Here is a 17,714-nt window from a genome sequence, read left to right on the forward strand (position 1 = left end):
TTTTTAAGAATCCCCTTGCGTTAAAAGAGAAGTGGGGTGACATCGTAGTGCGACCATGACCAGTGGAGGAGGACATTCCGAGTGATGGGTGAGCCCTAGCCGGCAGAGGTGGTGGTGGATCAAGCCTCGGGCAACTAGAGAGGGAGGGAGGGAGGAGGAGGAGAGAGAGATAATGCCGAGATATTTTGCTCGTTGATGGGTTGATCTCAACAGTTTATAGAATTGATTGGATTGTTGAAGTTGAGATAGGGTCAAGATAGATATGGTGATATTTTAATGTATCGATTTCGAGTTTTGGACTAAGGAGATGTTGTCTCTGACTCTCGGCCTTTTAAGGTTTTCCGTTTCAATTCCGTTGCATTTATGGTATGATGTATTTATATATACTTCACACGTAGCAACACACGTGCATATTTACTAGTTATTATAACAGCTATATAACGAATATCCCCTATCGAAGTTCGCGAATTCATAGGGCGTTGATGGGTTCATCTTAATTGTTTATGGATTCGATTGGATTGTTGAGGTCGAGACAGGATCAAGATAGATAGGGTGATATTTTAATGGATCGATTTCGAGTTTTGGACTAAGTAGATGTTGTCTTGGACTCTCGACCTTTTAATGTTTTTAATGTTTTTTTCGTTTCAATTCTCTTGCATTTATGGTACTATGTACTTATATATAGTTCACACGTAGCAATACACGTGCATATTTACTAGTTATTATAATAGCTATATAACGTCTAATGGCAAATATCCACCGCCGAAGTTCGCGAATCCACTTGTAAGGATCAACTTAAATACTCCCTTCATCTAGAAAAAAAATGCAATTCTACAATTCAAAAGTTGTAAAAAAATGCAACTCACATGTAGCGTGGGTGCATATAGCAATTTAAATAGTGTTTACTTAAAAAAACCAATATCGGACTCTGTGCAATAGCAAAATTACCTTATCAAAATTTTACATGCGGCAGCTGCCCCGCTGCATCCTTCTGGTACCGCGACTGCGAGTCTTGGCGTGGGATCCGGGAGGGCGGTCCGCGAATAAAAGGTTGCCCCAACCATAGCCCCCTCATTTTTCCCCTCCGCGTCTCTCCGGCCATCCCCCTCCATTCGGTCTTCGCCGGGCCCTTTGCCGGCGACGACCACCCACCAGGTATGCTCTCCCCTTCTCTTCCCTTCCTGCTGTGCGAAACGGAGCACCCAAAACCCTAATATAAGCAATTTGTATCCGGATCTGACCCACTTACAATATATTACCAAAACTAGCTTCGATTTTGTTTGCAAAAATTATCAAGTGTAGATGTGCACACCCATGTCCTATGCTGGGTCCGCCCCGGATTTCGTGTAGTCACGGTTTCAATTTGGAATTGTTGTCTGGTTCTTATCCCGTCTCAATTCGGTTTGGTTTTTCCGCGTAATTTGGATAAGCGCTGTTCTTTAGTGGGGTTATGCGGATTTTTGTTTGCTTTTAGAGGATCCGAACCTTTCCATCGGTTTTGTCTGCTTGTTGTCTTGATGCAGTTTTTCTAGTTCTTGGTTCTGCGAGGTTTTAGACTTCTGGATCGGTCACTCTCTTTCAGGGAATGACGCATCACCATGAACAACAGCATGCATACCAATCCGGTGCGCCACCTGGCATGATGGGACAAGGTGGCGGCAGTAGCTTCCCTCAGTCCTCCAGCCCAATGCCCCCGGTCCAGGGTCAGATGAACCTGCCACTATCCGGCGGACCACAAGGCATGGTTGGAGGTCAGGTGCACAACCAGGTTGCGATGCAGCAACAATACCTGAAGCTTGCGATGCAGCAGCAGCAGAAGGCGGCCCATGGGATGCTCCTCCAGCAGCAGGCCAAGATGAATATGCCGGGGTCATCATCAAGAGACCAAGATATGGTTAACAACCCTGCCAAGATGCAGGAGCTTATGGCCATTCAGGCACAGATGTTTAAGCGACAGGCTGAACATCTTCAGCATGCGGAAAAGCAGAAAGAGCATGAACAACCAAGCAGTAATGAGCAAAGAAGCGGTGATATGAGGCCTCCAATGCCTCCTCCCGGAGTCCCTGGACAGCAGTTGCCATCAGTGGGTATGATGAGGCCCATGCAGCCAATGCAAGGCCAGGTGGGAATGGGCAGCACCGGTGGTGGCCCATTAACACCGTTGCAGTTTCAAGCCATCCAAGCCTGGGCAAAGGAGAACAATTTTGACCTGTCCAATCCTGCAAACATGAGTGCAATTTCTCAACTCCTGCCGATCTGGCAGTCAAGTAGGATGGCAGCTGTGCAGAAGCAGAATGAGGCAAGTATGGCTGCGCAGCAGCAAGCAACACCCTCGCAAGTGAACAGTGATACCCCAGGGCGTGGTAATGTTCCCAATCAGGGTGCCCCATTGAAGCCCGGTCAACCCCTTCCCCCAAGCTCAGTTTCTGGTGGAGAAGAGGCTAAGGTAATGAATTCGAGCAACCTGCAGTTGCAACAACAGTTATCTGCCCATAGCAGGGATGGCTCAAATGAAAGGGCCGTGAGGGCTCCTATGACAGTGGGCAATGGTGCACAGATGATGCATATCCCGCAAAGCTCTGGACATGTGAATAAAGTTCCCGAGCAATCCAATCCAAAAACTGTGCTCGCAAATTCAGAAGCGATGCAGATGCAGCATGCGAGACAGATGCAGCAGCTTAACCAAGCAGGTGCCCCCACAGCATCCTCTGGCGAAGCAGGAGGATCACAGCCCCCAACTCCAAGTGCTCGGCTGCAAACAGGGCAAACGGGTTTCACAAAAAATCAACTTCATGTACTCAAAGCTCAGATATTAGCTTTTCGGCGTTTAAAGGTATGGGAAATATGAAACTTCAAGTCTATTTTGTTTTTGTTTATGAGATCCGACCCATAATTTGAAAATGTGGTTCGGCTGATCAATCTAACATCATTGCGGTTTTCATTTCCCTCCTTTGATTGCTTTCCTTTATCAGCGTGGTGATCGTACACTACCGCCAGAAGTTCTTGAATTAATTGTGTCTGGGCGGGCTCCTGATTCACAAGGGCAGCAGATTTCTGGACCTCAGCCAACGCATAACCGTGAAGGGCCTGGTGTAAGCAGCGCTGATGAACATGGAAAGCACATGGAGAGTGGTGATAAAGCTCCTGAAAAACCTCCATTGTTGAAGGGACCCTGCTTACCGAAGGTGGAGGTTTCTGCATCAGATGACAAAGCTAGTTCCGTGAGTGGTCCTGGTCCCATGCAAGTAATGAAAGCTTCACCAAAAGAGTCTCTTAAAATTGGACCAGTTTCAGTACCAGAGCATAGTAACACTACTGTGATTAAATCTGAGCAGGATCTAGAGCGGGGTATCCAGAGAACTCCCGGGAGAAGCGATTACAATGCTGAGAGGGGTAAATCTTTACCGGCAGAAAGTAGTTCAGCAGATGCTGAGCAAGCAAAAAGGGCTGGCTCCACAAGCAGTGCCCCAGCTCCAAGGGATGTTCCAAGAAAATACCATGGTCCGCTATTCGATTTCCCGTCCTTCACTAGGAGGCATGATTCCTTGGGACCTGCAAATTACAACAGTAACCTGTCACTAGGTTATGATGTGAAAGATTTATTAGCTCAGGAAGGGATGATTGTTTTTGGTAAGAAACGTGAGGATAACTTAAAAAAGATTAGTGGTTTGCTTGCGATTAATCTAGAGAGGAAAAGAATCCGTCCCGATCTTGTCTTGAGGCTACAGATTGAAGAAAAGAAGCTCAAACTCCTAGAACATCAGGCTCGCCTAAGGGATGAAGTTGAGCATGAGCAACAAGAAATAATGGCAATGCCAGATAGGATATACAGAAAATTTGTCAGACAATGTGAACGCCAACGTGTTGAGCTTGTTAGACAGGTTCAGCAGATGCAGAAAGCCTCAAGAGAGAAGCAGCTGAAATCCATTTTCCAGTGGCGCAAGAAGCTTTTGGAGGCACATTGGGCCATTCGTGATGCTCGAATAACTCGTAATAGAGGGGTGGCCAAGTACCATGAAAGGATGTTGCGCGAATTCTCGAAGAGGAAAGATGATGATAGGACAAAAAGGATGGAGGCGTTGAAAAACAATGACGTGGAGAGATACCGTCAAATACTGTTGGAACAACAGACTAGTGTTCCTGGTGATGCGGCTCAAAGGTATAATGTTCTATCTTCTTTCCTGACCCAGACTGAAGAGTACCTTTATAAGCTTGGAGGAAAAATAACTGCTGCCAAGAGTCAGCAGCAAGTAGAAGAAGCAGCAAGTGCTGCTGCTGCAGCTGCACGGGCACAGGTACTTTGACTCTCTTTGCTTTGGATTAATGAAACTGGCTTGTCCCCAACCCCCTCCCTCTTTGGTTTTGTATCGTTTGATAACGAAGGTTTCTGTAGACAGTAGCTCAAGCATTCGTGGTTTAACATCATGTATGCCTTGGTGCTGCATGTAACCAGGTTCCTTGTTGCTAATCCTATGCATGAATATGCTGCTTTGTTTAACAGGGTCTATCTGAGGAAGAAGTGAAGGCTGCTGCACAATGTGCTGGTCAGGAGGTTATGATAAGGAACACATTCTCTGAGATGAATGCACCAAGGGATAATGCATCTGTTAACAAGTAAGAAGCAAGTAAATTGATAATGTAGTTGTATTGGAAAAAGTTTCCAAGTTGCTATTTCTTAACTTTAGATATGCACCTGGAGTAAATTTCAGTTGCATTTTTGGAGCCTGCATTTTTTCTGTTTGGTATTTGAGGTAGAGGTTGTGGGATCAACAGGGGCTTCAAAACATACTTTTCACTCTTAATAAGGTTGTGTACTTCTTGCGTACTTTTAGGTACTATACTTTGGCTCATGCTGTGAGTGAGAGAGTTACAAAGCAGCCATCGCTGTTGCGAGCAGGAACTTTAAGGGACTACCAACTGGTGGGATGTCTACTTTTAAATGAAGCAATATTCATTTCATTGTAATTATGTCCTGTCACAGGAGATCTTAGAATTCATTTTGTTGGTTATTCAGGTGGGCCTACAGTGGATGCTTTCTTTGTACAATAATAAGTTGAATGGTATTTTGGCTGATGAGATGGGTCTTGGCAAGACTGTGCAGGTGTGTAGCATCCCTTTCTTAATCTTGTTCCGGTTTGCTTCCTGTACTCTTGTCATATCGCGATATTTTTCTTACCATCAATGCTCCCTCTTTTCATTAAATACAATACTGCTAGAAACTTATTTGTATGGCTGCACTATTTGTTATAACAGGTTATGGCATTGATCGCATACCTGATGGAGTTTAAAGGGAATTATGGCCCACATCTCATAATAGTGCCAAATGCTGTCTTGGTCAATTGGAAGGTGTGTCTTTAATGTCATTTCATGCTTTGAGGAGTTATTTTTTTGTTTCCATTTTTTGATAAAGTATTTGTTATAGAAACTTACATTTTGCTGCGATGCCTGTTCTTGGTTCAGAGTGAACTGCTAAATTGGCTGCCATCTGCATCTTGCATCTTTTATGTTGGTGCAAAGGACCAAAGGCAGAAGCTGTTCTCTCAAGTAAGCTGTCCTTTTTTTCCAGTAGCTTTTCATATGTCAGGCCTGCACTTACCTTGCAAATTTTATTCTAGCAAATTTGCTGGTACTTTGTTTGTTCTGAACAAAAACAATCAATTCCGTTTACTCGGCCCTGCCATCCTTGTTTGAAAACATTATAGGAGATAGGCTATAATCATGCACTATTTGATTTTGAAGGAACCACATGCAATGCTTGCCTTTTATTGGTTTTGTTTTGATGCCAACTGTATCCATCCTAAATAAAAATATACAAATTATTTGGAATAAATTAAATTATGCTGTACACGATGCTTTTTTACTTTTCTAGGTCGGTGTACATCGGTCCATGTAAAGGTGCATGTTTTGTACAGGGGTACTGTTTTCTTCGTTTAGTGGCTGCTGTTACCAGTTGACCCCTGTTATTTCTTTACTGAAAGTCATGCTTGCCGCATTCTGTTGTTTTGCATTGACAAGATATTTTGTAGCAAATACATGTGGATGGATTTTCTTGTATTTAGTTCTTGTAGATATTCTACTTCTAATTTTTGACTCGTCTTGCAGGAGGTTTTGGCCATGAAGTTTAATGTTCTTGTGACAACATATGAATTTGTTATGTTTGACCGTTCCAAGCTTTCGAGGATTGATTGGAAGTACATTATAATTGACGAGGCACAACGTATGAAGGACAGGGACTCAGTCTTGGCTCGTGATCTTGATCGCTATCGTTGCCAACGACGCCTCCTTCTCACTGGTACTCCTCTACAGGTAAACCAAATAAATGTGTATTGCTATTGTTGCCACTATAGCTTTACTATCATATGATAGTTTGAGGGAGCCTCTTCTTTTTTAGTGATGATAGGAGCCCCATTTCTTTTTTGCCAGTGTAGCTATTTTATCACCCTTTTTTGCTGTATACTTTTATTGTCATTATTTTTAATGCCATTGGAAATTGATTACAGAATGATCTCAAGGAGCTTTGGTCCCTCTTGAATCTGTTGCTTCCAGAAGTATTTGACAGTAGTAAGGCATTCCAAGATTGGTTCTCTAAGCCATTTCAGAGGGATGGTCCGACACACAGTGCAGAAGAAGATGATTGGCTTGAGACGGAGAAGAAAGTAATAATCATTCACAGATTGCATCAGATTTTGGAACCTTTCATGCTACGTAGGCGTCTGGAAGATGTTGAAGGCTCACTTCCACGAAAGGTGCTATCCTTTTCTCGGTTGTTACTCATTGGTCAATTTGTTCGGTAAGTTCGAAAATTATTAATCCAGCATGTTGTTGCAGGATTCCATTGTTTTGAGGTGCAGAATGTCTGCGGTTCAAGGAGCTATATATGATTGGATCAAATCTACCGGTACTATTAGAGTTGATCCTGAAGATGAGAAAAAGCGTGCACAAAGGAATCCCATGTATCAGTCCAAGACATACAAGAATCTCAACAACAAGTGCATGGAGCTAAGAAAAGTTTGTAACCATCCTCTTCTGTCATATCCATTCTTGAATCATGGGAAAGATTTTATGATCAGATCTTGTGGGAAGTTATGGAATCTTGATAGAATTTTAATTAAGCTTCATAAGGCAGGCCATCGTGTTCTCCTTTTTAGCACAATGACGAAACTTCTTGACATCATGGAAGACTATTTGCAATGGAGACGACTTGTTTACAGGCGCATTGATGGAACAACAAGCTTGGAAGATCGAGAGTCAGCGATCGTTGACTTCAACAGGCCTGGTTCTGATTGTTTTATATTCTTGCTTAGTATTCGTGCTGCCGGTAGGGGTCTCAATCTTCAGAGCGCAGACACTGTTGTAATATATGACCCTGATCCAAATCCACAAAATGAAGAGCAAGCAGTTGCTAGGGCCCATCGTATAGGGCAGACTAGGGAGGTAAAGGTTATTTACATGGAGGCTGTTGTCGATAACATATCAAGTTATCAGAAAGAGGATGAGTTGAGAAATGGTGGGAGTGGAGATTTGGAGGATGATCTTGCTGGGAAAGACAGGTACATGGGATCAATTGAAAGTCTCATCCGCAACAATATCCAACAATACAAAATTGATATGGCGGATGAGGTCATTAATGCTGGTCGTTTTGATCAAAGAACAACCCATGAGGAAAGGCGGATGACTTTGGAGACACTCCTGCATGATGATGAGAGATACCAAGAAACTGTCCATGATGTGCCTTCATTACAGGAAGTGAACCGAATGATTGCTAGGACTGAACGTGAAGTTGAACTTTTTGATCAGATGGATGAAGACTTTGATTGGACGGGGGATATGATGAAACATCATCAGGTTCCAAAGTGGCTCCGTGCAAGCTCCACTGAAGTAGATGCTGTTGTGGCAAGTCTATCCAAAAAACCGTTGAGGAATATGTCGTCTGGTGGCATTGCTTTAGACACTAATGATACACCTGAGAAGAGAAGGGGGCGGCCAAAGGGTACTGGCAAGTACTCCATCTACAGGGAGATTGACGACGAAGATCTTGAAGAATCTGATGAAGATTCTGAGGAGAGGAATACCACACCCCTGCCTGAAGATGGGGAAATAGAGGAATTCGAAGATGAAGAGGACAATGATGATTCGGTACCTGATAACAAGGATGAATCAGAGGAAGAAGAGCCAATCAATGATGATGGGTACAATTTTACCGATGGATTAAAAAGCAGAAGAACTAATAGGATTGAAGAAGCTGGTTCCACGGGCTCTTCTTCTGGAAGCAGGAGATTACCACCACCTGCGCCTTCCTCATCTTCAAAAAAATTGCGGTCTCTATCTGCGTTAGATGCCCGCCCTGGTTCTTTGTCAAGGAGAACTGTATGTATTGACATATTGTTGTTATGTCTATTCTTTTTTGTTTGAATTTCTTTGTTAATTAACTAGATCCACATTATATCACGCTTTTTACTGATAATTTGCAGCCGGATGACCTTGAAGAAGGTGAGATTGCAATGTCAGGGGACTCGCATATGGATCTCCAGCAGTCAGGGAGCTGGAATCATGAACGTGATGACGGTGAGGATGAACAGGTCTTGCAACCAAAAATAAAACGCAAACGTAGTATTCGTATTCGTCCGAGGCCTAATGCAGAAAAGCAGGAAGATAAATCTGGTGGAGAAGGGGTCTTCCCTCAACGTGGTACTCATCTTGCATTTCAAGGAGATGGTGGTTATAATTCACAATTTAAGTCTGACCTATATGCCTGTGCTTTTGCTGATCCAGCCGCCAGGCAGCAAGACGCGGTTCATCCTATAGTCAAACAGAAGCGCAACATGCCATCTAGGAAGGTTTCGCCTGCTTCTAGGGCAGGGAAATTGGCTTACTTGCCTGGATCTGGTGAAGGATCTGCTGAGCGCTCCAAGGAAAATCGGAGCAGTAAGGCCATTGACTCTGCTACTCCAGAGTTCCGTGGCGCAAAGATGTCGGACAGTATGCAAAGAAAGGTATGCACACCAACTTAACCTCTTTGTGCAATGCTGCATTTGAGGTGATTTGGTCTATTTACTGTTCTTCAAAAGGATATCAAACATGATTCTCTGAATTCTTTGTAGAATTGAAATGCTTTATCATCTGAATGCACCATTGTTGCAAAAATAGTTTTAGCTTTTGAACATTGCGGTTGCTTGTGGTGGATGTTTTTTTTCCTGGTTAGCTCCTTACATGTGGAATTTGGAATTAGAATTAGCATTATTTTGTGGCCCGTCTTATCTGGGATTCTCTTTGTTCCTTTGACTTGTCATATGGATCATTATGTTTTACCCTGTTGTTATCTCATATGGCTCAACTAACGCTGTTCTTGACTTGGATTCCTGCAGTGCAAAAATGTGATAAGCAAGCTTTGGAGGAGGATTGACAAAGAGGGTCATCAAATCATACCTAATATATCTTCTTGGTGGCGGAGGAATGAAAATTCCTCATTCAGAGGTCCAGCTGGTAGCACCCTTGACCTACAGAAAGTTGAACAGCGAGTTGATGGATTCGAGTATAGCGCTGTAACTGAGTTCATAGTGGACATGCAGCAGATGTTGAAGAGTGTGGTTCAGCATTTCAGCTATAGGCATGAGGTAGTCCTACTGTTTTGCATCAAACGTCGCTGTATCTATTGTATTATCATCCATGCTTCGACCAGTTCTGAACTTTTGGCTGGTGTTGTAGCCTAATAGAATATTTATTTGCTCCAATTGAATGCAGGTCCGGATAGAAGCTGAGACCCTCCATAACTTATTTTTCAACATAATGAAGATCGCGTTCCCAGACTCAGACTTCAGCGAAGCTAAGAATGCGATGTCATTTTCGAATCCTGGAGGAGCTTCAAGTGGTGCTGCTGGACCGTCGACAAAGCACGCTGCTTTGGGTCATAAACGTCGTGCCAGCACCAGTGAAGCAGAGCAACTTGGTTCGGGACATAGCAGGCATAATCAGCCTAGTGAGGTTCCTAGCCGACCCCACAGTTCCAGATCAGAGAGAGACTCGAGGCATTCTGGATCCGGCAGCAGGGATCAGCTCCCAGATGGTGCTGGGTTGTTGCACCCGAGCGACATGTTCATTGTTAAGAAGAAAAGGCAAGAACGGGGAAGGAGCAGCATTGGGTCTCCGTCTAGCTCAGGGCGAGCTGGACCGCTCTCGCCAACCAACCCTGGGCGGCCAGGCCCGGTGCCCTCACCCAGAGGTGCCAGGACGCCATTTCAAAGGGATGCACATCCATCTCATCAGTCAATGCATTCCACTGGATGGGTTGCGCATTCGGATCAAGGGGGGAGTTCCTCGGCACCCGGCATTGGGGATATCCAGTGGGCCAAGCCAGCCAAGCGACTAAGGACAGACAGCGGCAAGAGGCGGCCGAGCCATTTGTGAGGATTCTTGCATGTTGGTGTACATTCTCTGGCGTCCTCTATTGGCCTACCTGTGAAGCGTGGACTCCATTGGTGGGGGCTTATTCGCGTCATTTCGGCACCCTGTTGAGTTCATCCTTTTCATATATGACCGCCATGCTGGGCTTTTGTTGTTGACATGTTGTGGGCATGAAGAAATGTGGGAGGGCTATTATTCTTGTATGTTAAGTTCATCATTCTGTAAAGGGTAAACTCTTATGGTGGTGGTGCAACTAGAAAATGCATTCGCGTAGCATTGAAAATAGAGGCCCAGCTGGCCTTGGTAATAAAATTAGCTATTTATTCCCTTATTTTGTGGCACTAGTATTTGAGTGAATTCTGCGAATTTGGTATCATCGCATCAGGGGCAAACCAGCAAGCTTGTTGCGTCTGACTATTTGTGTACAGAACGCCCATTATTTCATTCTTGGCATTTGGCACATTGTATCATTAGTGGCTCTGGGCGCGTTTGGTTCTAGGCTGGTGTTAGAGCAACTCCAAGAGTCTTTAAAAATTCTTCCCCAAAACTATGTATTGGAGTTTTTCTAAATTTTTTTCCTTCAAAATCATATCATCCCACAACAGTTCACCAATACTAACCTTCTCAATATTTTAAATCAAGTCACGTTAGCATTATGGGCCCTTAGTTGGGCTGGATTATTCTGGTGGTTAGTTGGGCTGGATTATTCTGGTTAACCACGTTCCCTGCCTCGTTACGCACCGGCCCTCCTCTTCTTTCCCACACCGCTCCCTCCATTTCCACCAAAACAAGCTCCGCCGACCGGCCAAATTCGTCGGACTTCGGCATCCCCGTTCAATAGCTGCCGGCGGCAGCTCCGTCAAGTACGCCTTCTTCCGCTCGCGCGCCTGCTGCGTCAAGACGCGGTTCTGCAACAGGCGCTTCAACCGGTTCTGCTCCTTGTCCTCCGCAGTGAGCCCGCGATTCTTCCTCGCCGCTGGCGGCTGCCCCTGTGCCCCCGCGACCACCACCAGCCGCCTTTGCTTGCCGTCCTCCTTGGGGCGCTCATCCGCGCCCGCGCCCAACGAGGCCGACACCGACACGCCACCCATCTTCGGCACCCGCCGTATCTCCTTCCCCCTTTTCACTGTTGTCGTCCTCCGCCACCTCGCTCGCCCAGCTCGCCACCGACGCTCGCCTCCTTGCCACGCCGGTGCCACCCCCCTACTCCGTCGTCGGTTCAAGGCCTGGATCTTTGGCCCTGAGGCGCTGTTGCGTGGGGGTTCAGAGCCAGTGCGGGAGTTGCTATGATTCGCTGAGGGTGCTGCGGGGAATGCTCTACCTCAAGCTACCGACGTGGGATTTAGGGTACGGTCCAGGGGTGGCACGGCGGGGATCCGGCGGTGGCGGGGCCTGAGGTGGCCCGAGTGGGTGATCCGGTGGGAGCTGGCCATGGCGGCGGTGTCTGCCGCGATGGAGCAGGAGGCAGAGACCACCTGCCTGCAGAGCTTCGAGCTCTACGAGAGCGAGTCGGTAAGCCTACCAACGCGGTGGTTCAGCTCGAAGGCAATTGGGGATGAAACCGGACTCGCCCATGTATGCGGGGTGATGGAGGTGTTTTTGGCGTCCGCGCATTTTTACGGGAAGGATAGGGGAGTTGTTGGAGGTAAGTTTTTTTTCCTCCAAATAAAATTTGGGATAATTTTAAGGAGCTTTTGGAGTTGCTCTTAGCCGAGCCAAATTTTGACGTCCCCTCAAATTTTGGCTGCTCTTTGCGCAGGCTAAATTTGGGTCGGCCCATGAAAATTTGGCAACGGGCCTCTGGTGAACAAATTGTTGGCTCCGATTTTACCGGGCTGCCAAAAGCTCCCCTACAGGTGACGTGTCAGCCTGCTATTACATGCATGTGCATTGAAATTTTTAGATTACCAATCTTCAAATGCTAATATCTACTGCACGGTATATTCAATTTGAATTTTATTTTCAGCATTATACTCATAATTTTATCTACAAAATATGATTCCACATGTGTATATGTTAATGAAGAAAATAATAATAACATGTGGACCCTACACGGTCATACTCACATTGTATAGTATTTTGGTAAACGTTTTAGGATTTTGGCTTGACCACCGTCTAAACATATCCAATATGACCAAATTTTGGCCATGCCCTGATTTGGCTGGCCAATCTCGAGCTTGGCTAACTAGGGTCACAATCCAAACTTGCCCTCTGTGTGGAGCTACGGCGGAGCCGTGGCAATGGCATAGACAAGGTAGATGATACCTACATTGCGTGCATCATGGTGTATTCTGATGTATGAGCATAGGTTCTGTTAATTCAGTCGTCCCAACTGTAAGGTATCTCTAAAATTCACTCTCCGTATCTCTACTTGAGAGTCATCCCAGTGACATTCGCTCTTTATATCTCTTTACGTCTCCAACAGAATCTCTAATTCTCGCTTCTCTATATCAGCCCTTTAGAGAGCTAGGGACCTTCTTCATCATTGGAGAGTGAGGCTAATGATTTTGAAGAGCGAAAACGGAGAAGTTGTTGGAGGAGGATTTTTCCTCAAATTCTCTAAAGATAGAGACGGAGAGCTAAATAGAGATGCTTGTAGGCTGGGCCTGCATGGACACGCTCGAAACTCAATTAAACATACTCCCTCCAATCAGTTAAACCTGACATTGTCACATTGTGGGGGAAAAGTTATTTTTAGTGATTTGTTGTCTGAAACGTCAACTAAATATATAGATGACTGGCAGTAGTAAATGCTAGGGGCATCATCCTGAATGTAGGGGCAATTCTAACGTTTTTCTAGCACAAATGAAAAAGAAAAAAGAAGGTAACCTTAAAATTTTTGCGGAGATATGAATTCTGGCTGACTCGCATCTGTGTTTTCTATCTTTTTAACGGGAAATGGGCCTAAATACTTTGACGTAGACCTAAACTACAATAGGTCGAATTAGATATACTAAAGCGGCGGGCTTTGGAGCTCTCTCGTGGCTCCACATGGGATCCACGTAATGTTCATGTGGGACCTAGATATTGTTAGTGGGATCCATGTGGGATCCACGTATTGTTCATGTGGGATCCACAAATTGTTCAGGTAGGACCCATGGGACACAAACTATCCAGGACCACATCTATTCAAGTGGGATCCGCGCACATTGGTGGTGAGACCCACGGTTCTATTGAGTGGGTCCCATGATTAAAAAATTATGTTTTTCCCATTATTTGAAAGTATAAAATATATTTAATTATTTTCTATATATAAAACTAATAACTAAACTTTGTATACAACATTCGCACATGATAACTCTACTACCTTTTGCAGTGCCTTTAATTCATAAACTTGCAAATCATAATTGAATTATTCATTCATGCTAATTTTATCTTTTGCCTCTACAAAACCAATAATCAATGTCAACTATATCTACTAACACCTAAAATTTTTTAATGAATTTCTATTTATCTGTACCTCTATACCAAAATGTTTGGGATTGGCGCGTTCTCAGATTCTGAGCTACTATGCCAATTTAATGTAGCTTTTGGATTTAATTCAATACATTGTTATTGTTATGATGTTGTTTTGAGCATAGTAGAGGACAATATTTTTTTCATTAATACGTTAGGTTAATCTTTTTTACCGGCACGCATAGCGCGCCAAGCATTAATACGTTAGGTTAATCTTTTTTACCGGCACGCATAGCGCGCCAACTTGGCTAGTTATTTCGAAGCGCAAAAGCACATCCGACGAATCCGGAGGATCCACTCAGACCTCGTTCGTTTCATCAGGATTGGATTCTAACCAGGATTACTTCCAGGTCCGATTTGAGTGATTCCACCCGTGTCACTCAATCCGGCCAGGATTCATTCCAGGGGTGAGGAGGTATGGTTTCAATCCAGACCATTTAATGTAGAAGGATTCCAATCCAGACCGATTTTCATTCCAGGCCAGACTAAAACAAACAACACTTTCAATGCAAGTCTGATTTCAAACCGAGCCACTTCAAACCACCCGAAATGGACCTCCTTCCGAGCCAATCCGGTGAAAACGAAAGTGTGGGTCCCAGCGGACAGCGCCGCGTGCGGCCCAAGCAAAGCGAGGCGGAACCCGCCGAAGAGCCCTCGTCGTCGGTGGGGGTGGGTCCACGCACGCAGGCGGTGGTGCCCATGGCGTCGTGGCTGCTGCTCCCCCTCCCCTCCTTCCCCTGGCTTCCCCCTCCGCCACCGCCCGGATCCTCCTCCGGCGGCCGCGGCGGAGGGGGCGGGGGCGGAGACGGCGGCGACTGGAGGCCCAACGTCGTCGCGGCCTTCGCCGGCGCGCAGGTCGGCAGCGCCCTCCGCCGCCGCTTCGCGGGCCTCCTCCGCTCGCCGGTGCTGTTTTTTTTTTGCTTCGCCTTGCGTTCCATTTCGTTCCTCTTCTTAGCTACTGTGTGAGCCCGAGAGGGAACACTAACCGCGTTCAGATAGCCTGTGATTCGTGTGTTGTTTCTTGGAGCGCTTTGAGTTTTGATTCCTTGAGTCCTTGTTATTGATTGGATGACAAATTATCATGTTTGATCGAATAACTTAATCTGAAGTGAATTATGCATCTAGGAGGTGCGACATCTTGAAGCCTTGCCGAACATGGGTGACATTTGTTTTGGGGGATCACACTCATTTGCAACACACCCAATTCTTGGCGCGTTGGGGAATGTGTTCCCTGCGTCATATGTTTGCAGCTTCACTCTATTCAATGGGAATGGGTCAGGTGGGACATACATCGGCAAAGGAAAGGTGCTGTCTAGACGACCTCGCAGAATTGATTCGAAGAAGAGGCTGTGGACTAATGTTCTTCTTGCTATTAATGTCCTGTAAGTTGATGTTCAATTTAAGTTTGTGTGTTTATTTTCTGATTGATATTAGCTCCATTCAATCATTTGTTCTTTAACACAATTTCCTCTTATCGAAGGGCTTATATCGCTCAGGTAGCATCACAAGGAAAGCTTCTTATGTGGGGAGCCAAGGTTTGTGTCCCATTTGGAATTTCTAGTTCAGTTATATGCTGTTTATTTGTGACCTAATACAGTTACGACCATGGTGTATGATGAAAGATCAACAGTCTGATTGATAGAGGACAATTTTGGCGTTTGGCAACATCATCTCTCCTTCACGCAAATGTCACTCACCTTGCTGTATGTTTTCGTTCAATTGAATTAATATTTTATAGGAGTTTTTTCTAGCTAATTTCCTACCTGTTAACATAATGATGCAGTTCAATTGTTTCTCTTTAAACTCAATTGGGCCCATGGTGGAAATGCTAAGTGGTCCTAGAAGATTTATTGCTGTTTATATCAGTTCAGCGCTGGCAGGTGTTTGTCCTTAACTCTTCTTGATGATCTATGCTGTAGTACCCTGGTCTTAGTTATTACTGTTCATAACAACTTCTTGGAACTCTAAATAGGTTCACTGATGAGTTATCGCTGTTGTGAGTCACCTGCTGTTGGTGCGTCAGGTGCCATTTTTGGATTGGTACGTCTACTTTTCTGCTAATAAATACACTCACAGAAATATTTTGTGTACTTAGCCCATTATCCAGTGCCAAAATCATATTAATCCTACAGTGTGGCATGATTCAGCAATGTGAAACTGAAAACTGAGTGTTCACTTGTAAATGGTTGGTATATCATTTCCTTTTAGTCCTCAGAATTGTACATCTCGATTCTTGACTGAACAGGCCTGAAACATAATTGATTTTGTAACTTGTACTTCTGCACTTTAGTCTTTTCTTGCCTATGATTACCACATTTGTATTTTTGTGAAATAAAGAGTCTCAGCCTCGTCCTATTGGGAATCAAAAAATCACTGATACAACTTCTCAACATGAGAGTGATTTAACTTCATCATGCGATTTGATCTGCATGATCAGGTTGGCGCCCATGCAGTTTATATGTGGAGGCATAGAAGTTATTTTGGCAATGCAAGGGAAAGTTTAGAGCATATCGGGCGTGTGGTTGTCTTGAATATGGTACTGCTCCACTTTTCCCTCATATTTTCTTTGGAAATATTTCACTGCTTTTCTAGAAAGCATGTACAGTTTGTTATAAGCTACTTGCTGGGGTTACCAGCTCACATTACATGTTCCGAATACTACCTAGTTTTATTTTGCTTTTGTTTCTGTTTGCCTAGTTGCCTTATTATGTCCCTTTTCGTTTGATAGGGTATGGGCCTCCTTTCAAGGGGAATTGATAACTGGGGTCATGTAAGTCTCCTGATTTTTTACGCAGTTGATTCTACAGTGACTCGATGTAGCTCATTGATTTCACTTGAATAATCACAGCTGGGAGGCTTGCTAGGGGGAGTTGCTGTGGCATGGTTCCTAGGTCCGGCATGGCAATATCAGTATGTGGGAAAGGATGGCAGAGTGGTTTTCAAAGACAGGGCTCCAGTCCTCCGGCTAATAAAGGGGTAGGCTTAGGCTTCTGTTATTTTGTATTTGGGGAGAAACATAGGGAAGAGAAAAGTAAAAGAGGGTGAAGATTCATTCAACGCACCAAGAAGAGCTAATTCCTTAGGAAACATACAAGGAGCCTGTTGCCCGTGTTCGGATCATTAGATTGTCAATATTCAATGCTGTGGCAGGTTATGGTTAATCAATCGCATAACATTTTATTAGGTGTGAGTGTTACCAGCGGCTGACAAACACACATTGTTCTTTCTGTTCCTGCCTATGATTCTCGATGTAAGTTCTGCCTATGATTCTCTTGAGGTCACTAGGTTCTTTCTGTTCCTGTACTACAAGAAATGGTCAAACCTGTAAAATTGTTCTCAGTGATCCACTAACATACTCCCTCCGTTTCTGTTTATAAGGCGCACACGTATATCAAGATTCAAAGTTTATTATCTTTGACCAATAATTTAACCAATATTTTTTTATTTTTTAATGTAAATTTGACATGGTTGGATTCATAATCAAATGCACTCTCCAATGATTATAAATTATAACTATAAGATAAGATAAATGAATGGTCAAAGTCTATTTTGGGAGACCGTGCTATGTTACACCACGCCTTATAAACAGGAATAGCACCACGCCTTATAAACAGGAACGGAGGGAGTACTTTATTAATACATGATGTTTGTGACATAAATTTGCCGTTCTTAGTTTCATATTCGAAAACACTTTATGGTTACGCTTTGGTATCATACGAATGCAATATTAATTGAGTAGTTATTGGTCAAAGCCGACTGAGGGAGTGTCTGTTCTGGGAAAAAACGCAAGTTTTGTAGTCGTTCTAATCATGCACAGATGGGAAGAGCTCACTGGGTGCACCAACAGGTAATTCAAT

At 44.4% G+C, this 17,714-nt stretch overlaps 2 protein-coding genes across 3 annotated transcripts; both read left to right on the forward strand.

The window, feature by feature from the left end:
• The first annotated feature begins 995 nt into the window (after positions 1-995).
• Positions 996-10,732, forward strand: LOC117844982 (ATP-dependent helicase BRM-like). The gene is given in 16 exon segments (XM_034725852.2): positions 996-1,155; positions 1,583-2,833; positions 2,973-4,295; positions 4,502-4,614; positions 4,833-4,920; positions 5,015-5,101; positions 5,254-5,346; positions 5,461-5,544; positions 6,103-6,306; positions 6,501-6,746; positions 6,829-8,367; positions 8,472-8,688; positions 8,773-8,993; positions 9,366-9,614; positions 9,742-10,373; positions 10,375-10,732. Coding segments are annotated over 15 exon segments (6,429 nt in total). The 5' UTR covers positions 996-1,155; positions 1,583-1,585; the 3' UTR covers positions 10,460-10,732.
• Positions 10,733-14,391: 3,659 nt separating this feature from the next.
• On the forward strand, positions 14,392-17,208 carry LOC117843769 (RHOMBOID-like protein 10, chloroplastic). Of its 2 annotated transcripts, none has more exons than XM_034724471.2 (9): positions 14,392-14,760; positions 14,983-15,239; positions 15,338-15,392; positions 15,480-15,560; positions 15,641-15,737; positions 15,830-15,897; positions 16,295-16,393; positions 16,586-16,627; positions 16,706-17,208. In XM_034724471.2, exons 1-9 carry the CDS (start codon positions 14,407-14,409, stop codon positions 16,835-16,837), a joined length of 1,185 nt encoding a protein of 394 aa, XP_034580362.1. In that variant the 5' UTR covers positions 14,392-14,406; the 3' UTR covers positions 16,838-17,208. The 2 variants fall into 2 exon arrangements, with proteins under 2 accessions (XP_034580362.1, XP_034580363.1); XM_034724472.2 differs by having other exon boundaries at positions 14,392-14,712.
• Positions 17,209-17,714: the final 506 nt, after the last annotated feature.

Source organism: Setaria viridis, chromosome 2 (assembly GCF_005286985.2).
Source record: "Setaria viridis chromosome 2, Setaria_viridis_v4.0, whole genome shotgun sequence".
NCBI lineage: Eukaryota > Viridiplantae > Streptophyta > Magnoliopsida > Poales > Poaceae > Setaria > Setaria viridis.